The 22808-nt window shown below is 41.3% G+C and overlaps 1 protein-coding gene across 3 annotated transcripts in view; it reads left to right on the forward strand.

The window, feature by feature from the left end:
• tle2b (TLE family member 2, transcriptional corepressor b) overlaps positions 1-22808 on the forward strand; it is an 88262-nt gene that overhangs the window by 27556 nt on the left and 37898 nt on the right. For all 3 annotated transcript variants that reach the window (XM_013268194.3, XM_025902996.1, XM_013268191.3), the window contains exon 4: positions 13587-13631. In XM_013268194.3, the coding sequence (XP_013123648.1) occupies positions 13587-13631 (45 nt within the window). The remainder of the gene's footprint in view (positions 1-13586; positions 13632-22808) is intronic.

Genomic DNA, 22808 nt, shown 5'->3' on the forward strand with positions numbered 1-22808 from the left:
AGCCACTAGTCTCACACCGCAAAAAAAAAATGAAAACAATAGTGTATGCACAACATGCTACCATGCCACGATTGAGTTGACCCAGGTCGGGCTGTTGCTGCATGCTCGCATGTCCGTGGGAGCACCATCGCTGATCTGATTGTTCTTGGCTCTACCTGCACTTGTCACATTTTTGGAGCAGCATCTTGCCCTGCGGTCGTTTCAGCAGGACAGCGCCCACCCACAAAGTACCAAAATAGCTTGGGTAGCCAGACTTCAGTCCTGATATGTATCTTATTGAGCATGCCTGGGACATGCTGGGCTGACATGTTCATCAGAGGCAGCGACGATGCAACCTACAGCTACTGAGGAATGCAGAGCAATTCCTCAACAACAGATGCGGATACTTGAGAAGTCCGTGCGCAGATGGGTGACTGCTTGTATCACATCCGGGGGGGGCATACCTCGTATCAAACATCTTGCAAATATAATTTTTTTCTAGTGGTGGTCTATAAAATGTATTTACATTACTTTTTTTGCCTGCTATAATGTCTTTACCTAGCATGTGGTAGCGTTGCTTGATTGGCCATTCCTCTGGTAACTTCTCAGAACTGCAGCATTTGTGCATTTATCACAAATTAACCAGTGTTATGATTTTTGCTTTGGGACATGTTGAAAACAGGTGTTAACTGAGCCGCCAGTACAACCACGTTACAGTTGGTGTAGGAAATTATATTTGAAGGACAGTTTTTTTTATGTGGAAAACCACAAATAAGTCCTTTATTCTTGTAAACATGAATTCTTTTATTCAGTTTAATCACAGTGTGGCTGGGAATTGCAGGTTTTACAAATCACATTTCTTTGTATTAATCGTCTTTAGGCTAATGATAATTACTAAATGGAGGTAATAGTGCTGAAAAATACTAATTGACTAATAGCAATAGACTGGAAATGCCCCGTGTTCATTAAACTATTTGAGAGAATGAGGCACAAACAAATCAACACGAAAAATAAACTGAAGTCAGAAAGTAGCTGTAGTGTGTGTGTGTGTGCACACAGAAGGTGCAAGTTTTACTGCGCTGCTAGCTCTCTCCTTATGGCATTAAACTTTTGGGGAGATGCTTTTTCCACACATTTACCACTTTAATTCTATAGTTGGCAATGGGTACGTTTTACACATTTCACGCTTCAAGAGATGATGCCATAACCCCCTCAAATTGCTCCTGTTTGTGGCGTGTTGCCGCAGTAAAATAACACAGCCAGGTTTGGATGTAGTATATTTCTATGTTTGGCAGACCCAGTCTCTGTAGCTTTTTGGATGGGATATATGTTTTATGTTGGCTAAGCTACTGGGCCGGCTCACTGGCAACGTGCACACACACACATGCACACACACAGACAAACATCAAGACGCGCACATTAAGTGTCTGTGGGAGTCGTGCTCTTATCCGGCAGTTGCATTTATAATTCATGGCTCTCAGATTTCACTGCTCTCCTGGAATTCCACTGTGTATTTTTAAATAAGGTTACATTGTAGCCCTGGTTAATCAGCGGGCGTAGACATGTCGGTCACATGCTCACACGGTGCGTGAGCAAGACTTCCACCTGAAGAGCTGCGTTCGCCCATCGTGGGCTGAGGTTGGATCTCGCGAAGAACAGATGAAAGAGCGCGAGGCTCAGAGGAATTTGAAAGGAAAGGAGTGATAAAGTTGTTTTCTTGCGTCATAAAACTCCCAAAGTCACCTACGGTTGAACCTCTTGTTTTAACCTATCCTCTCTCTCCTTCCTTCATGGCTCTAGGCAACATGAGGGAAAGAGAGTGGGATACTTGTGGGTCTAAGATTGGAAAAAACTCCTTGATGACGATTTTATGGCTGAAAGTTTTACAGTCAGTTTCTGCCCTCGTCTTCTCCATTTTCTTTTCTTTGTAGGAGTTAATGCCTTCAGAAGCCTTTTTTTTCTGCGCAGAGAATTGCCTTTGCTGCAGCTCTCCTCTCATCTCTACTGTCAAACACAAGACAAAACTCTTACAGAGGGGTGGACTGCCCAGCCCCTTTAATATAGAGTTTAAAAAAGACATGTCTACTGGAGGGTGACAGCTCGCAGTTGGGAATCACATTAGGTGGCCTCTCCATCACTGCGTTTGTGTCTATGTGTGTAAGTGAGGTACAGTGGAGCTGCAGGGGTCTAGGGTTAATGAAGGGCCATGCTGCTGGCAAGAGACAAAATATTGTTGCATCACGTTTCATGATAAAAAACAATCGCGGGATGAAGTGCTTGGTATGAAATTATATATTTTATAATCGTGTTTTCCCTCCCTGTATGAGGGGACTGCGAACAATAGAGCTGTCATCATTTCAAGCTACCGTTGAAACATAAAGCGATGATTTTAACAAATTCAAAGTGCCTTAAGTGTCAAACAGCAAATGGAGACTCGTGATACCAAGCCAAAGCATTAGTTTCATAATTCAAGAAGCCTAATAATTAGAGTGAACATGGCATATACTGTACTCACCACAAATTTTACACAGGCGATTCTTAATGCAGATATCTAATCAGCCAATCACACGGCAGCAACTTGATGCATTTAAAGCATGTAGACATTGTCAAGATGTTCTGCTAAAGTTCAAACAGAGCATGAGAATGAGGAAGAAAGTTGATTTACGTGGCTTTGAATGTGGCTTGTTGTTGGTGTCGGAGTTTAGAGAGACTGGTTTGAAAAAGAGAAAATATCCAGTGAGTGGCAGCTCAAAAAGCCGTGTTGAGAATGAGCGTTTCAAGCTGACAATAAGGCAACAGTAACTCAAAGAACCGCGTGTTACATCTAAGGTATGCAGAAAAGCATCTGAGGGTACACTTTGCATGGGCTCACCAAAACTGACAACAGAAGGTTGGAAAAATGTCTTGATTTCTTTGAATGGTTGGGTCAGAATTAGTGTAAACAACATGAAAGCGTGGCTCCATGCTGCCTTGTATCAACAGTTTAGTCTGCCGCTGGTGGTGTAACGATGTGGTGATTTTTATTTTAGCTCACCGCGGGCCCGTTGGTACCAACTGAGGATCATTTAAATGCCACAGCTTACCTAAGTACTCTAACTGATCAAGTCCATGCCTTTATTATCAAAAGTGAGGTGTAACCATCTTCTCATTGCTGCTTCCAGCAGGATAACAAACTGTCAAAAAGCTCAAACAAAACCAGTTTCTTGAACATGACAGTGAGTTCACTGCGCTCAAATGTCCTCCTCAGTAACCAGATCGCAATCCAGTAGAGCACCTTTGGGATGTGGTGAAACAGGAGATTCCCATCGTGGATGTGCAGCTGACAGCAGCTGTGTGATGATATCATGTCAATATGTACCAAAAATCTGAGGAGTGTTAACATCATCTTGTTGAATCCGTGCCACAAAGAGCTGAGACAGTTTTAAAGGCAAAATAGGGTCAAACCCAGTACGAGCAAGGAGTAACTAAGAATAAGGTGACCAGTGATTATAGCTTACTGTTTTAATACATGCTAAGCTTTAGTGGAAAATAACGCAACAGTGAAAGACGTGGTTACTCATATTATATCCTCAATATGCATTGTTTGATGTTACACACCTGCTCTTTGTGAAACTGATCAACAAGTCTGTCAGTATCAACAGATAACTTCAAAACTAAGCTAAGCTTCCTCTAGTGGCTGTAGGCTAGCATTACACCTCCTGCTGTGTTATGGCAACTTTTTGAAAGGCTTTTACTGCAGAAGTTTGCATTTTAAGGATTAGTTGGCATTCATTACATTAATATCAAAACATCATGCTACTCAATTTTTCGTAGTTAAAACGATTAAAAGAAAACTGAGGTAGAAAAAAACCCACTGGTTGGTCACAGTAGTAAATAAGTAACATTTAATACTATTGGCATTTCATTTCTTACATAATTTATTACCTAGAAAGCTTACATTAATGGGTTTTCTTTTAGAATCACGGTTTGCATTATGGAGTTTCATGCTTTTGCTCATGTTTTGTCTCATGCAGTCATTTTCTGGAGCATTGTGAGGATGTGTTTGTGCATGGTTTCTCTGTCTTAGTTTGTGTGCGTGTGTGTGCAAGTATATATCTATGTGCATTGTCCGTTCAGCCCCTCAGGCAGGGACTGTGTGTGTGTGTGTGTGTGTGTGTGGATTAATGCAGTGCTCTCAGCCTCTTACTCCACTCCCAGCTCATCTGTCTGATTCAGGATGACACACTGTGTTCTCTTCAGCAACATTACAGTCACAGACTGCTTAGGAAAGGGGGGCGGTGGAGGATGTAGAGAATAGGAAGGAGGGCGTATAGAAGCAATGAGAGAGAGAGATGGGGACAGTGAGATAGATAGAAAAAGGGTGAATAAAACTGAGATGAAAGAGAAATATGAGAAAGAGGCCACAAGGGCATTGGCAGAGAGAGATGGAGAGAGAGGGAAAAAACAGAGCAAGGACACTGTCGAAGAGACGGGGACGGAGAGAAACCCAGAAAGAGAAGAAAGTGCAGATTTTTCTACATGAGGATGATGGAGGAGGGGTCAGAAAAAGAGAAATGACAAGAATCAGTTGGAAGTAAAAAAATAAAAGTGATGCGTGATAGGAGGAAGGCACAGGGCAGAACCCGAAAAGGGATTGGACCGTGCTAAGCTAAATGTTGCCCCACCATCCACGAGTGGGAGTTGGCCAGGGGATTTAAGCATGGCCAGATGTAGGGAAGGATTGAGTCCGTTTTAAGAATCTTAAACCTGTCTGAACTGTCTGGAGCGAAGTAAACAAACAAGACAGGAGTATTCATAAAGACCGACCGAGTCTCTGTTGCAGAACATACTGTACACATGTGTTTAAGGATAGAAACCCCTGAAATTCATGGTCAGTTATCCGGCTGTGTTTGTGACTCTTTCTCTGATGAAACTGGCTGCAAGAGAGGCTGCAGTGAAACTGGATGTCGGCTGTGACTGATTTAGCCGTCACCCGCTGACAGGACACAACAGAAAAGTCAGCGTCTGCTAACATAACCTCCGATGTGGGTTAGCACAGCGTGCTAATAAATGTTTTAACATTGGTGGTATGTGTGTGTGTCTAAGTGCGTGTGCGTGGGCGGGCAGATGAAAGAGACAAGCTCGCCCGAGAGACATCGATGAACAATGCTTTTGTTAAGGCTTTTTCACACACACACACATGTGTGCGCGCACACACACACACTTACACCATGCTCGAGTAAAAGCATGCCTGTAAGCTACACACAGACTGTATGAATACAAACATGCTGTAAAGCCACACGAGCATGAGTGTAGCGTTACACACACACACACACACGTGAATGTCCCATTTAGATAAATCACCTTGGATTAGACCCACTTCCTAAAGCTCATTTTAAAGTCTGCCAGCGTTCTTTGCAGAATGCATAGAGGAGATAGAGGGGAAGAGAGAGAGAGAGAGTCTGGCACTGTTGTCTGACACTCTCTCAGCACCATGAGGGTGGAGGGAGGGAGGGCGGGCAGGAGTGGGGGAACGAAAGAGCAAACACTCCCTGAAGAATGGAAGAGTGGAAAGGAGGAGGGAAACACGAGAGCGAGGGAAGAAAGAAGCAGACAGAGGGAGAGAGAGAGCATCCCATTGAGAGAAATGCAGGAATGCTTTTTGTCTGTTTGTGCCCCGACGATGACAGTGCAGTCCGTATGTTATTAGCAGGAGATGGATGCTAGATATGAAGTGTGTTCAGAAGAGTGGGATGTTACAGTTCGATCAGATAAACAAGAATTACACTGCTACCTCATTTATCTAAAGTAACCCGCCTGCTGAACTGACATAATGAGCCGAAAAGCAAGCAGAAAATGAAGGAGTGATAATGGAGTGAGTGAGATGTAGACTCAACACGAGTATACAAGTATTTTCTCTCTCCCTCTCTCTCTGTTTTTTTTCCTTTTTTTTGTTTGGCTACACTGGGAATTGAAAACATTTTAAGGCTCCGCAGATTTTATTCTCCTCAGCTGTATGGGTGAAAAGCTTCACTTTAAGGGAAAAAGAAAAGTTGCACACAAGTCAAAGAATTAAGATTTTGCTTTCTTTTAGAAGATAAAAAAGGCTTCAGATTTGTAGGAAAGTAAAAGTTTGCAGATGCAACTAAGTGTTTAATTAAATTAAACTTGCTGTTAATTCATTCCTGTTCAGTTTACTTCCAGTAGAGGTCAGTTTTCATATTAAATCTTGCCAGTATCTTAGAAGCAAAGTTGCCTTTCCATTCACAAAGAAAATACTTTCATGGAATATTATTAAATTTACTCAGTCTGTGCCAAAACTAATATATATAAAAGATGGATGTAGCCACTGTGAAGTCACTTACGGGTTAGTGAAATCCTGGCTCAAAGCCTCGGGCCGAGCAATTTGGCTGTCGACACCTTGGTGTTTTGACACCGGATGTGACGAGTGAGGAGAGGATCTGACTGAGAAGCCACAGTGCTGTTTTTCCCAACACTTCCATACAGTCAGTGGTGTAATGGCCGTTAGAAAGAGTGCAGATTTCGGGCACTTGCGTCCGTCTTTGTTTGCACACATTATGCCGCTAAAATCTCTTAATTCCGAGATAATAAAATTGCATATTATTACAGTATTTATCGTTTGTACAAATTTTGGCTTCAAAACAAAATGAAGCAAAAAATAAAAACAACCCAGTTTGTTACCCAAAATATTCTGCAAACAATAATTAGGTATTATTGTTCACATTACCTTGGGGGGTTGATGACAATTTCGCTTTTACCGAGGTGAACTTGTTTTTTTGTATAATGGATTGCACCTCTGTTGTCCGTTTTTCATGTTTTGTGCATGTGTGTCTATAATTTTGCGAACGCACTATAGCACATTTAGGTTAATGCAGCTATGGCCACCGATAACAATGTCTGCATCACATAAGACGCTCTCATTAAATGTCATTTGGTGATGGATTCACTTTAATCTAAGAGCGCTGTGAATGCCTCTGTGGCTATGTGCTCATGCCAATTTCAGTCTGCTCTAAAAATAGAAAATATACATAACCATAGTAGATTAGTCTCACTTTCCCAAGCTCTCTGGTTGTGTCCTTACAGTTCCCATCATCTTCAGATGAAGCTTCACTGTCTGTTACAGATACACACACCACAGTACACGTGCACACTTCTGTCTCTGCTCGCTGGGTGGGCAGTGCTGGGTGTTCTTGGTAAGTGATGTCAGCCAGTTGGCTTAATGCCCCTCTGCCAGGCTTAACATACCACACATATACACAAACACACATGCTCATCCAGCGCATGTGCCTTGCAGTGTGTGCGACACACACACACACATGCACACAAAGCCTGCATACACCATAGATCTTACACCGAGCGCTGAATGAGATTGCAGTGACACAACAGAGGGATTATATAAGGCAGAAGAGCAGGCATCAGTGGGTGTAATTGGAGGTTGGGGGGGCAAGCAGTTAAGAGGAGATGAACTTATTAAAAACAGGACTACAACAGACAAAACATACTGTAGTACAACAATTTCAACTGTTCAGACAGAAGCGTTATTAGTCATATTGTGTAGTCATAGTGCAGCTGTTATCCCCGCCTACTGTAGGGGACTGTGCGGTGCATCTGTTACTACTGGAGTGCATATGCACAATGCAGTCCCACGTTGTGATATAATTTTCCATCTTCAGTTCTACAGGCTATAGTTGAACATATTTGTGAAGTGGTTGACTTTAGTATTATCAAAACAAAGACATTAATAGTGGTCTGTACTGTAAGTGCCAGTCACGTTCATTTGAAATCAAACACAACTTTTAACTGCTTCAACAGACCAGGCTCCCATAGGGTGCTGTCGCTGCCGCTCTGCAGAGATCGCACAAAGAGTACAATAGTCACTTCACTGCTGTCTGGCCTACTCCCACTGGACAACTGTTACTACATTTCAGTCTCCTCTTTTGTGCCTCTTCAAAGGAAACCCTGGCTGAGACAAGTTTTGGACCAGTCATTTTACAGTTTAAAGAGCCTATTTCTATTTGGAGCAAGTTACCAGTGTAAATCAGCGATGTTGTAAATGATACGCTGCCTTGTGGCTTGTGTCCCATTCAGCTCTTAGCTTCTTATCATCTTTTGGTGTTTAAAATCCTGCAGATTTCTATGTGTGGGAATTCCTGTTTTATTTTCTTTATAGTGACTTAGATTTAAGTCCTAGTAGTTTATATATGCACACCATACTGAATAATTATTTGCTGCTTACAGAGGTTTTCCTTCCCCTGTACTCTCTCCTAAAATGTTTAAAGGTAATCCATGTGTTCATGTCTTTTCTAATGAGCCAGGAGTGGTAGAAACATTTTAAAAAGTGCTGCCAAACAGTGCAAAGTAGTGCAAACAGCACTCAAAGTATCAAAAAAGTAAAAGTTACACCTCTTCAAGTGGGCCAAGTCACGCTATAGGAGACTATTCTGTAACACTACTTTAACCCCGTAAGACCCAAAGACCTTGCAAAATACTGATTTTTTGGAACTGAGATGTTTACTAACCCTTATAACAAAATCCACAGTTTTTGCTTTTGCTATATCATGTTGTGTATGATATATTTATTAAATATTTTGGTGTTGCATTTGATACATTGGGTGTTTTTGGCAACTTTTTGTCCATAACATTTTGAAATTATGGCAAGTATTGATCATGTTGCTGAGATAGAGGTCTCAGAAACTCATGTATCAAATATGATACAAAGGGCATTGTAGGGTTAATGAACTTGAATTCGAGGGGTCAGATATCCTTAAAGGTCAGCACGGTGGTGTGCATTTAGTGGGATCGGGTAAATGGATGGTTGTAGATTGCCCGTATGTGTGAATGTGCAGATGGTTGTGTGTCTCTTTGGCGACCTGTTCAGGGTGTACCCCGCCTCTTGCACTGTGGTAGCTGGGATAGCCTCCAGAAAGGCTCCAGTTTTTCAGTTTTTGAAAGTTTTAGCCACTTTTCCTACAAATCAATAAAAAGTTGAAGACAATTTAGGCTTTCCTGGTTAGTTTTGGGCACCAAAACAACACTAATTTAGGAAAAGATCATGGTGTGGGTTGCTCACGCTCTGTAACTTCTGTCCGTGCTGTGCTTTTGGAAACCCAATTTCCCAGAGGAACCCACCCGAGGGATTATTAAAGTTTTATCTTTATCTTTATCTTATCTTTATCTTTATCTTTATCTTAAACAGACCTTTTCATTTTGCTTGGTTCCTCAAGTGATGAGTCTCATCCCTACAGTTTGCCCCCCGGCAACCGCCTTTATTATAAAAAATACTACATTTTAACCCGTGGACCAACATAGCTATTACATGTTTTGCTTTTGGTCTCATGCAAGCTAAAAAACATATTAACGAGAATGTGAGCACTCACAGTTGCTCATACCCTGTAATACTGCAAAAAGAAATTTTAGGCTGTGGCTTTTCTCAGTGTTTCTGATTTTCATGTGGGTGTTAAAGCACCAACTGGTCCTAACCTGCGATGAACACAGGGGTCAGAAATCTTCTGTCAGCAATAACAAAAGCACAAATAGTGATACTTACAGATACCTACAGTGATACAGTACATAGATCCAAAAACAACTCCACATACATTCATGCAAATAAAGCCAAAACACTGACATGAAAAATCAGTATCCATAATAAGAAAAGTACAAAATGTGATATTCTATATCATGCAATATAGTGAGTGATCAAATATACACATTAAAAAGCTATAAATGCCTATAAAAAGCAATCCATTAGATGACCCTACATAACTAAATTGTTTATCATAGGGCCTGTGGTAAAACATAAAGACCTCTTAACGAGCACAACAACAATTCCTCATTTCATCCCGGAAGATACACTATTTGCACAGGATGTATCCCGTAGGCCAGATTTCGGCTTTGTGCTGTTCCACTGCAGGATTTTTCTTCGGCCCAGTTTTATCTGTAACTTTTTCTTGGTCTCAGTTCTCCTTAATTGAGACTGCTACAGTGGAAAAGCTGCAGGTTAGCTTGATTTTAGCTTGAGTTTTAAATGTGAAAGAGTTTATTGAGCTCTGAACTTTCCCTGTCATTAAAGGCTCATTTTTAATGTGTCTTTATTTATTTTTTCCACTTTACTGTAGATCGTTTGCCCATGGGTTTTTGCATAGCGTACAACTGTACAGTCAGCTGCTTCGTTTAAGTCCAGACTGGAGTGCCCTTGCAAAGGTCGGCTGCTGAAGTGATCTGGCAAGGTTGTATTCAAATATAGGAGCCCCAGTTGTAGCACTCAGCTATTTGTGTAATGGGAAAAATGTTGATTACTACTTTTTTTTTTTTTTAAAGAGGAAGACGTAAGAGAGGAGGGAAGGAAAGAGTAATGACAGGTAGTGAGGCTGATGGCAGCGATGGAGGGAGAATTAATAAAGAGAGACAGACAGGAATCAAGTTAAAACGATGGGATGAGCTGAGGGGAGGTGTAATGATGGAGAGGTGAAGAGAGAGGCTGAGGAGAGATGGAGAGAGGGGGAGAACAAAGAGAGATGTCACATGTCCTTTATGTTGAGAGGGGCTGGAAAGGGAGACACCTTCATGCAAAGACCTACTCACATGTGTTTGTGTGCATATGCTTTCAGCAAAGTTTGTTTGCATTTTCACACGTGAACGAGATCCCAAGATTGCGTCTGCTTTTGTGCACATGACTTCTTTTTCTTTCTTTCTTTTTTTTTGGCCAGTCTGTCCATGAGAGAAATGGAAAGAATAGAGAACTAAATACACAGCGGAGGTGAGCTCGACAGAGGGAGAGAAAGGAGAAAATGTAGATATAGCACTCAACAAGGACGAGAGCGGACAAAATACACAAAGCAAGGGAGCCAAGTAGAAAATGGCAATAGAGCGAGAGAGCATGAAGCGGGGCGAGAACATAAAGGAGAGGGATGATTGATAGAAATTACTAAAAGGGGGAAAGAAAGGCTAAGAGAGTGTAAGGGACAGAAACAAAAATGATACGGCAGATAGATAAAACAAGGGGGGAGGGATAAAAGAGTGTAATGGGGAGAGGGAAAGAAGGTCAGAGAAATGAAAGAAAAGGATAATTGGCCAGAAAAACAGAAAAGGCTTTGGCAGCTGAGAGTGAGAGAGGATGCACAGGAGGAAGAAGGTGACAAAGGAGAGACGGGACAAGAGGGTGACAGCAGAGGGAGTCAGGTTTGGTCGCGGTGGGGCACAAAGATGACTTATGGTGATCTCGACTCCTGCAGTTTAAAAAAAAATCCATTTCAACCTCCTTTCTAAGATGTTTTACAGTAATGATGTCATTCTGTGTCTGCCATCGTTCCTGGCAAGCCAGTAATAATTCATACAGCCACTAGAGGCCCTGACGGGTAAATTGTACTGCTGTGCCAATGTGATTTTCTATACCTTGATTAAGGACGATCTATCAACTCACAGTGGTGTCTTTTCCCCAAATAATAGCTATATTTTATGGCATGGAATCACTTTTATATAAATGAAAAGGTAAATGCTTTATTTATAAAGGTGGCCACTCATTTCTGAACTAGAGCAAAAATACCAAGAATTTCACACATGCACAGGCCAAAGTTTAATGACAGGAATACTGACACACCGAAGCAGCAAAATGTGCCACAGCATGTCACTACCTGAGGGAAAAACCAGTGAAACTGTACCGAGCTTCTTCAAAAGTCTTCCTTTTGCTTGTGATCTTTAGTTGTTCTTGCTGTACGCTACTGTGTAATCCTGCAATATTGTAAATATATTGTAGTGATGCAAAAACTGCTTGCTTTTTAAAACATTGTTCTTATTCTTCTTTACATTTTCCCAGTATGTAATTTGAATTCGAGATGGATAGGTGAATCCATGGGTAGAGACAGATAAAGGCAAAGATACAGAGTTCAGTAAAATGAGACAGGAAATAGAAAAATACACTGAAATGGAGAGTGAAAGAACATCTGACAGCTAGGGAAAAAAAGGGAAGGGAATAAGTAGAGAGCAGCATGAGAGAAAAGATGGACTGACAACCCCTTAAAAGATAGAGATTGGAGTGAGAGGGAGGGACCGAATGAGGCGGAGAATAAATGGAGAGAAGAGAGAGCGATCGAGTGAAAATGAGCAAGAGAATACCGAGAGTGGAGTGGGGGGGGAGTCTCACTCTCATCAGTCAGAGCGTTGCTCATCCACCGGCAGAGGATGCCTTTGTCACCATGACGGATCCTCGCTGTCTGTGTGCCGCTCGCCGCCAACACCATTACAGAACATTACTGATGTACACACAGAAACACACAGAGGAGTGAGAGACACATATTTAGGAGGGGAACACGTGCAGTGGTGATAGCACATGGCATTTAATAAGAAGAGGCGCAGGTATTGTGCCGGTGTCAAACATACAAAGGAGCACAAAACATACTCACTCAGGACAGGAGTCTGACATGCGCTGGTACTGATATGTTGTGTTATTGACCTCTTTAGAGCTTGTTTTGATGTGATATGTGCACATTATGCACAGCACGGCTAAAACTGATAATAGTTTCTATGGTAATCGGTCTGTTAGTTAAATAATAAGTCATTTAGTCCAGAAAATGGAGTAAAACTATGCAATAATTATTTGCATATAAATGCAGAAGACACTTTTTTTTTTAATTTGTAAGTTATTTAATCATTAAAATATTGCAAATGATTGACAGTCAGCTGAATCCATCATTAATCAGTTCGATAGCTTAAGCTTTTAGCTGGATAATGACATCTGATTGGAGGCGTTACATCTCGTGTCCCACATCAAGGGAAGCAGTGACGCTTTACGGGCTCTTGTTTTTCTCTGTTAAAAAAAGTTCCTTTGAAATTGGCAAAAAGCAGGAAGAAGGCGTAAATTCATTCTTTTTCTCGTGGCCACACTAAGTCTGCATTTACACCTCACCTGTGTGCTCACAATACCAGCTTTCAGATGTGGTTTGGCCAAGGTTGTAGCAATCCAGTCGCATTGTGTTGTGCGTGCATTTACGCCTTGCATTGCCAGATGTTTTTTACTTAAAATATCCAGACAGATATTTCATGGTAACACTAGGTGTGGAAAGAGATTTTGTGCCTGTACAGTATTTCACACACAGACTATGCACACACCGAGCACAATATGTTCACAGTAAGCATTCACAGAGTCTTATTATTCGGATAAAACGCATAGCTTTTCGTGCACATAAAACCAACATCCACACAAACGGTGAGAGAAAACAACATGCAGTTAACACACACAAGCACACTCATAATGTCATGCTCATTTGGCAGCTGTGCACAAATAGTCAAACTGTTAAAAGGAACCCTGACACATGCACAACACACGCGCACATACAAATGCTCGTGTAACACTGAGACAAAAATATCTCATTACCTCCACGTAGACAGACACACACTTGTTGTGCATCCCATGCGCACTCTTCATCTTTTCCGTCTTTTCGCGCACTCGTTTTCTTTCTGTCGTTAAAACCACGGTGACAAACAGCAGCATATGCGGCTGTGCCGAGCAACAGCTGTTCAATGGGAGATTTTGTGTAAGACTGAATGTTAATGTGGGCTGTGAATAAAATGCTAACAAAGCTCCGTGTGTCTCTCTGTGTGTGTCTCCGCAGTACTATGAGATGTCCTACGGTCTCAACATTGAGATGCACAAGCAGGTAAGAAACTCTGCATGTTGTATGATTGGATTTCTTCCAATCTCCAGGTTGGTGCTGTGTGTTTGGTTGCCATGCATATGTGTGCAGTGTAATGTGGCTGGGTTTAAACTGTATTTTCTTGTGAGTTCAATGTATGCAAACAAATAGGACACTTATTGGTTAAATGTATGGTTGTAATGCTGGTTAATACATACCACCACCACCATAAAAATAGCTTCAAAATGTATTTTGCGGATAAATACACACAAATATTTCTCTTGACTGAATTTTTGCATGATATTAGTTTTCTGATAGTGTATATATTTGGAAGGCGTTGAGGTATTTTGTGGGCAGGAGTGTGTTCACACATCTTGGTTAACTTGTTCCCGTATTTTAAATGATTTTGTGCACACGCTTTGGTTTATTTGTGTGCTTGTAGATGGAGAGCCTGCACAACAGATTAGCCTTTCTCCCCAAAGCATTAGGTGAACTCTGCCTGCTACTTAGTACAGAGTTGTTAAAACACAAGCACCGTCTGTTTCCTAGAGTAGTAAAGCACACAGCAAGCTACAGTCAAGTGTTTGTGAAGTGATTACGCTGACGCTACTCTGACTGAAGAAATTGGACATTTTTGTATTATCTCGGTGCACTTTGCAGATGGTCCCCGTGAATTTGTCCTACTGGGGTCGCACGTAGAATTTTCAATAAGCCTCATCCAACTGACCTGCTGCCAGAGTCAGTTTGCAAAAAAACACCCAAACCAAGCGAAACCTTTTATCCATTTATCTTTTTCTCCTACTGCTATGATTGCTCTTTAAAACTGTAATGAAAGCAATAACTAAATATATGTAGCTCCCATCTGTGTTTCTGTAGATAGGTTATGAATAAGAAAATTTAGCTGGGTATCATTTATAAGGCATATGATGTTATTTATGCTCTTCTTTGTGTTTTATGTCCACGAAGGACTATAATGGTGCAGCACGGTTATAGAAAACCCAGCTGCTGGATTCAGACTGGCTGCAGTAGAACAAGTGAAATATGCATTAATAAAGTTCAATAATTTGATTAAGAATTCAAATACTCCACGGCCATGTTGGAGTTTAATTTCAGAACCTCACAGCTGCTTTGTCACTAGTAAATGAGTAAAAAGTGGCCTTGAAAGATTTTTCGCTCTATGGTTACTGACAGGCTCCATAGACGGAGTGATCCCAGTTTTTCCTCCTCATTTATGAAGACTAATAATCAGCCGCTAAAGTAGCACGTTGTTTCAACAGGCTGAAATTTTAGTAAGGGTCACTGCCCAACGTTCAGTTTAGACCTGCAGCGATTCATCGAGTAACTTAATAACTTAAAAATTTTGCTTTGATACTTTGTTTAAAACTGCGACTCTGCAGCGCTCAGTTGTCACCGTGTAACAGTTTAACGTGTCTGTCTGCACAAACAGTGTTTACACACAAGGCTGATATCAGGGGTCCTACTATCGCAGTGATGACTGCAATAAGCAGGGGTGAGCCTAAAGGGGGGCATGGGGTGTACTAGACCACATTTATTTTAAGGCTTTAGTAACATTACTTTTGCACATGTAGTTAATATAAAATTTAGGAAACACATACACATGAACATACACCAACTCTACCTGATCCAGGTAGAGTTGGTGTATGTCAGTATTTTATTTTATGGCTTTGTGTCGGTTGTATGTATACCTATTCTATTTAACATCACTGTACTTGTGATTATTTATTTATTTTTGCATTTTAAAAAAAAGCTTGCTTTAAAAAATTATTTTAGTATGGCAATTAAATATAACGAAAGGGTTTAATATTTTTGGACAGATGTTAACTATTGGACACATTGCAGTTTCTCAAATGAAAACCAGTGAGTGCTTCATTTTTTCCTCTTTGAATAACTAGTATCGCTCATGAATAAGACAAAAGTATTTTATGAGATCACTTGATTCATTTGAAAATTGATGGAATACTCGATATATCTGTGCATGCATCAAAAGCAAGCTCTGCAATCTCTGTATGAATGAAAAAGTCATTGGTTATCTCAAAATTATGATAACCAGTGAATGTGTATTTGTGTGCATGTTTTGCTTGGTCATTATAAAGTAAAACAAAGAATAATGTGTGCGCATGAAAGAAGATATAATTACTCTTGTGAGAGACAGCTGACTGGCACAAAACGGTAACCTTAGCGATGATGAATGTATGTTATACAAAACTGGTGCTGACAGATTGAAGACAGGTGACATTAGCTCAATAAGGATTAGCTATAATCTGCAGCATGTGATATGATCAGGGTGTAAAAATCATTCCCCATGGTTCTCCGACGGCACTGTAAAGAATACCATGTAGAAAGGAGTAAAGGAAGGTCGGTGTAAACTGTGCAGCGTTTCCACTTGTCCTTGCTGAGACTGGGTGTTCCTGTATGGAGACATGTGTCTAATGAGCAGTGTGTGCTCTCAGGAGCCAGTGACTGCTTGAATTCCCACACTTGCTGCTAATTTGCTGTCTGTGTCACGTTACAGGAAAGAACAACAGTCAAACCACACGTAGAAAGACGTGCAGACAGTGAGATAAATGTCTTGGCAGAAGGACAGACGTTAAGACCTGAAAGCTGTTTTTTCTCCGTGTTGATAGAATTATTATCCGTTATTATCCACCTTAAAGGCATTTCCTTTAAGAAGCCTGCATGTTCCGCCCACCTCCCTCTCTGTATATCTATCAATCTATCTGCGTCATGCTAACTCTCTCCCTCGCTCTCTGACTTAGACACTGTCATGGAAGAAAAGACAAGAGGGGTTTATTATTTTCACATTTCACAATGGGCTCTCAACCTGCCTGTTATAGCCTTTCAGAAGGAAGCTCATTGTTTGAAATAATCTCCAAAACGCCTTTAAATGAAAGCCTCTGCACTTCAACCTCGTAATCATCGTGTCATTTAGCCATCAAGGCAATTATAGCGCAAAGACATCAAACAATGGGTCCACATGTTGAGTACTGTGTACATACGTGCTCCAACTCCTCTGCTGGGTGTCGTTAGCAAAGAGAAAACACATGTTTAGGGGCAAGTGGGGCATATGTATCGATTGATCTGAATCAGCTGTAATAATTTGAGTCGAGATCTTTGTGTAAAGCATCCAACAAAAACACTGCGTCGCATTCTGTTGTTGCACTCGAACTTCCTCTTAATTCACGTTGTGAGCAAACGGAGTGCAGCACAATACGTCTCTTTCCTTTGGTGAAGTAAGGATGTGTTGTGGATTGCCTCTTATGTTGTAGTATTTTTGAAAACTACAGTTACAGAAATGAAGCTATCGTCACCTCGCTGGAGGTTCATCACCTTGGTTCCTGTTTTCTTGTAGCTTTTTTTAGGCCTACAGTCTGCATATCAGATACATACTTAGATTAGTGATATTTAAGACATTATGTAACATGCTTCTGAGGCACCTTCATGCTAATTCAAATCCAGCCTCCACATCTTCATTAAAAATCATTATTCTGGTCTGCTATCATGCATTATCTGTTTTTCCAGCGCACAATTTCTGCTTTCAAATATAAAACTAACACAAACACTCAGAGTTTAGTGGATGCACTGGGGGCAATTTGGGCTTAAGTCTCTTTCCCAGGTACGCTCTAACATGCATAGTCTTCCAAAATTTAGCATATTTCTTTCTACCCTTCCTCAGCCTTACAGTGGACACTACTATATGGAACAATTACTGAGGAGCAATGATCAGAAAGAGTGGAAGACTGCAAGAGATGGAAAAAAACAAGAAGGGGGACTAGAGTTGAAAGAGATCGCAGTACTGAAAGGGTACTGTGATGGTTTTGTGTTAGCAACCATTTATTTCATAGAGGAACAATTTGAACTACAATAGGATAGAGAATGGCGACACAAGTGCAGTTCATTATTACATCCACACCTGCATTTACTAATGTTCACTGTGTATAATATCATATAATGATATGTCAGCTTTTATTAGTCCAACTGGGGAATTTAACATTTAAATAATAATACTTGAAACAAATAACGCCAACCACTGAAATGCAATTATCTTTGCTTTCCTTGACATTTAAAGCTACCCCCCTTTTAAATGTATTTTGGGTAAACCAAACAAAACACAGTGAAAGTTTTATGTTAATCACAAAAAGGGAAACTATTACTCAGCAGGAAGGGAGCAGAGATAAAGAGAGCCAGAGCGAGTGGGGAGAGAGAAATATGGCTGGCAGCAAAAGCCAGGCAGAACTGGACTGTCAGCTTTTGTCGCCAAAAAAGAAGAAATGGACTCGGTGCTGGCTGCACCTCTGAGAGATGAAGAGAGAGGAGGAGGGCGAGGGGGAGGATGATAGGTGGGGAGGATGACAAAGAGAGACCAAAGGAGAAGTGAGTGAGGAAGATAGGAGGAGTGGAAGGAGAGATGGGAAGAAAAGATAGAATGACAGGAGGAGACCAAAGAGCCGGAGTGGGGCGTATGAGAGTGAAAAAGAGAGAAAGTAATGAAGAAGAAGCGGTCTGGTGTCAGGAACCAGCGAACGAGGCTGCGAGAAGAGCTAGCAGCCAGAATATGAGAGCGAGGAAAGGTGGAAACAATTTATGATTGAGCAGCGGGAAGGAGAAGTGCATATGTGCAGAAAGAAGAAGGAGGGCGGTTAAAAGGGATAGGATAAGATGTAGGAGAATCGGCGTGAGAGGAAATGTGAAGCAGATAGCAAAAGAGTACGCGCGGTATCACAAGTAGAAAAGGAAACAGAGAAGCCCAAATTGACAGAAATAGAATAAAAAGAAGGCGGTGGAAGAGAAAGTGGTCTAGCATGGAAAATTAGGGAAGTACTGTAAAAATGGCATCAAAAAGAGAAAGGATGTAAGAATTTTTGAGAGAAAAGAAAGTGGACACAGTCATTGCACAGAACGAGAGGTTGTGGAGGATGTTACAAAGGGAGAAGGGCTATAAAAGTGAGTGGAAGAGTTTGAAAAAGTAAGATCATTTATAAAATGGGGGACTGAAGATATAAAAGTACAAGTGCATGTAGAAAAAGACTGTCAGAGTATGGGAGATAGGGAAACTTTAAAAAAAAATGGCAGGGAGAGCCGATGTTGGAAAAAGTGTGAGAGCAGTGATGAGAAGGAGAATAGGAGATAGAGATTAATTGAACGGATGAAAGAGGAGAGGGTAAACAGGAAGGATGGAGCCTTAGAAAAGACAGATAAAGACCTCATAGAATAGATGAGGGGGGGGAGAAGCGACGGAGATGAAAATGAGAGCCAAGAAAAGAAAAAGCAATGGGGGGAAAGAAAAAAGGGGGAGAGCAGAAATAGGGAGACATAGAGAGAAACAGAGACATCAAGGGAGGGAGGGGAGCTTTGAGCTGCAGCACGAAATAATGAATCATGAATAGATTTAACAGTATCTGCTCTTATTTCCTCTCCACACACCCCCAGCCCCCCACCCACCCTCCAGCTTCCTCCTAACATCCTGTCGAGATCACTGCTATTGCGTCTCTCTTTCTCTTTCTCCAGCGCACGCTCTGTCATTATCTGTGGCAGGGCCATCTCATGTCCTGGCATTAATTGAGCTGTAACAGTCATCTCTTGCCTTTCTACCCTTCCTTTGAGTCCCCTCATCTCTCTCTTTTCTGTTCTTTTACAATTTAATTTTCACATTTCTTTAAATTTCACACCGCTTTTTTATCTCTGCGCTTCTTTCTTTCACTCTCTTCCTCGTTCTTTCTTTCTTCTCCGATGGTAGCATCTCCCTCCTCCTTCTCTTAGGCTGTATGGATACACTGACATGCATGCACACACGCACACCATCACATTATCTCACTTCCATTATCATATCATATATATATACTAGCTGTATCCCCAGGAGGAGCGAGCGAGGCTGTGAGGACTTTACGCTGCTCTCCGTGGTTATTCTGTATTCATTGATATAGCACTTTTGGGGCTTGAATAGTTATTGCCTGTATCCCTTGCTATGCACAACATGTATATTCAGTATATTTTGTAATTCATCCATAAACTGTGAGCTCAGAGTTGTTGGCAGAGGGAAGCTTACAGATGCAATGGTGTGCTGTATGTCTTGAGATGTGTTTTGAATAGACTGAAACTTGTTTTGTATTGATGCTTAATTCTGGAAGCAGATTGATAAGTTGGTGGGATGGAAGCTGTGTTAGACCCGTTTCCCACAAGAGCACAGTGCAGTCTGGGAGACTGTGAAAATGTGAAAGGCAGGAGGTTAATAAGATAGAGCCAATACTTGTTTGCTGTAGCAAAAAGACAATCGCAGCAGAACTAACCAGCAGCTTAAGATTCATAACTACGGTGAGCATTACACGCATTATTGGTACTTACCGGACAAAAAGCTTCACAGGTTGGAAGTTCACGGTTTGATTATGATGATGTGAATACAAATATTTCCTAAAATAGTCACAAGAACAACCTGGACAGACACAGTTTCAGTCAATAAAAGTGTAATTTTGAACGGATCCTTAATGTGGTGTATTTGAACTGAACCGAAGAGAAAAAGAGCAATACTGGCAGTAGCATGATACGCCACCATTTCACAAGCATCATATTATTGTTCATCAAAAATGATTGACTTGAACACAAGATGATATTTGCATCCCATCTTATACGATTTACAGGATGGGATGTAAGACGGACACCCTCTCTACTTTTGAGATTAGCTGTAAACATTTCTTGTGTGTCTTTGTCCTGCCTCTCTCCCCTGACTCATAACCAGTCGCGGCAGATGGCCGCCCCCCCACCCACCGCCCCCCAAGCCTGGTTCTGTCAGTGGTTTGGTTTCTTCTATTAAAGGGAGTTTTTCCTTCCCACTTTCGCCAACGCGATCACTCACAGGGGGTCATCGGATTGTTGGGGTTTTCTCTGTTTTCTGTGCGTTATTGTAGGATCTTTACCTTCCAACATAAAGCACTTTGAGGCAACTGTTGTTGTGATTTGGTGCTATATAAATAAAGCTGAATTGAATTGAATCATAGAGAAGATCAGAAGGTCACTATGTCCTCACGAAATCCATCTTTGGCCAAGAGTTCATGTCAAAATGTTACACATCAGATATAAAGTGATGAAATAACCATAAACTGTTAATTCACGTTTTTCTCCTGTTAATGTGGGAGAGCATATTATCAGTGTTACTGCTCCATGCATTGGGTTTTGTGACATGATTTTTACCAACAGTGGTGGAACTGTTTGTCTTAACAGTTCACTTGGAGAAGTTCCTGTGATTGTCACTATAATGACTTACTGGAACTCCTACTGGAACTGAGCCATCGTTTATTTCACCAGTCCTTTCCCCGCTATGCTGAGTCAAAATGTCTGCAAAGACCAGAATTCTAATCAACCAGTGAGTGAAACCGTCTATTTGACGGATCATTAATTGTTGAAGAAGCTGTAATGTAAAGTGACACAAAGATTAGCTGTGCAACTCTAACATAAAGCACATCAATCTTTGTGTGCTGGTATGCTGAGGTGTATACAGGAGTGTTTCACTGAAATGCCAGTAAACCTGTGATACTTACACAGCTGGTCGATGGTGCTAGGTGCAGAGAAACGCTCCGCCTTCTAAAAAGACTGCGTCTTCTGCACTATAAGCTGGCTAACTGAGACTATTTTGGGGGTTGAAAATGACAACATATTCATGTATCTTTCCTCTATTTTGTAGTACAGCGTTGAACGGTGCATCCTCACAGTTTCAGTGGTAATATGCGATTTCAGCAGTAGGCTCCATTGCTTCTTTGCTGGGGTTCTGTCCCCTTGAAAACCCAGGGGGTCTGCAGGGGCTGTGGCAGCATTTCAGTAACTGCCTGGGTAAGTGTTTCTGTATGACTGGATCGGGATCTGACAGTGCATCGCAAAAAAAAAGAAGCTCAGATGACTTCCAGGATTCATCCTTAGACTGCCTCTATATCTTCACCTCCTTCCTAACAAAAATAAACTCCACACATTAGTGTCTAAATTATACCTGGAAAGGAAGCAGGAGTGGATGAAACGCACATGGCCTAAGCTTATGTTGCATCATGTAGCCGCTCTCCTCCCTAACAGTCACTCCACAATCTTATCACTGGAAACAGGAAAATCCTGCCTTTGACTCCAATTTGGAAGACTTGATCTCGTTAATTCATTATGATTATGCATGTACAATGATCGCTGCTTTTAGGTGTGTATAAATGTCTGCCTGATTTATTTAGAAATCAATATCCTAAGGAAGCAAATAGCAGCCTTTATGAGTCAAGCTTGCGTGGTCGGCTGATTGAAATCCGTGATTTTTACATAAGGATCAACACTGAGCCGTGACAACAATTTTAACCAGTTTGACGTTTCAAAAATTATTCACACGGGGAAGCTGGGGTTGAAACTGCTTATTTGTTTGCATTTAAACAGCTTGATAGAACGCGATGCTACAACACAAGACTACTGGGCAGCAAGGGCAGTTAATTAGGGATTAAACAGCAGGAAAGTGTGAAGTTAAAAGCCGGGTCACAGCTGAATTTTTATAATGGTGCATACAATACGTTGCTTTCATGGCAGAACACATGCATTTACCAACTCGTCTTTTTCTTACAAATACCTGTATTTTGCTTTCTGGTTACACTCACACGCACTCCACTGTCAGATACGTTTTGAAATATCCTCTGTAATAATTTTACAGGCTAAGAGGCAGAAAAGGTGGCCAAGTGGTGAGTGAGAGCATCCCATTAGTGAAAGGTGTCAGTGTGTCCTTGAGCTGGAGTGAACCCCTGGCTGGTTACTAATTTTAAGCCATTTAGGATAATAACAGCGTGAGATAAAAGCTTTAAAATTAGTAGCTGGGAATTGGGGGAAGCCAAACCTAAAACCTCAAATACTTATTAAATTATAAAAATTACACACAAGAGCGACGGCCAGCGTCTTTCCGGTCATCTTTCCGAAGTTTGGTTCCTGAACTTCAGGATGAGACTTGGTGAAATAAATACTCGGCAGGAAGGGGACGCTGCGTTATTTCAGCACACATTTCCCCTCAATAAAGAGCAGCGTGGGTAAGAATGCCAGATTCCCACACTATATATGGTACATTATAAGAATCAGCAATGCACACACATATATATAGCCTTTACATAGTGTATCAGGATTCTAGTTAAAGAGATTGTGTGGTGCACAGAGCAGGCAGGATATTATAGGAGGCTGTGTTTG

Source organism: Oreochromis niloticus, linkage group LG23 (assembly GCF_001858045.2).
Source record: "Oreochromis niloticus isolate F11D_XX linkage group LG23, O_niloticus_UMD_NMBU, whole genome shotgun sequence".
Taxonomy (NCBI): domain Eukaryota; kingdom Metazoa; phylum Chordata; class Actinopteri; order Cichliformes; family Cichlidae; genus Oreochromis; species Oreochromis niloticus.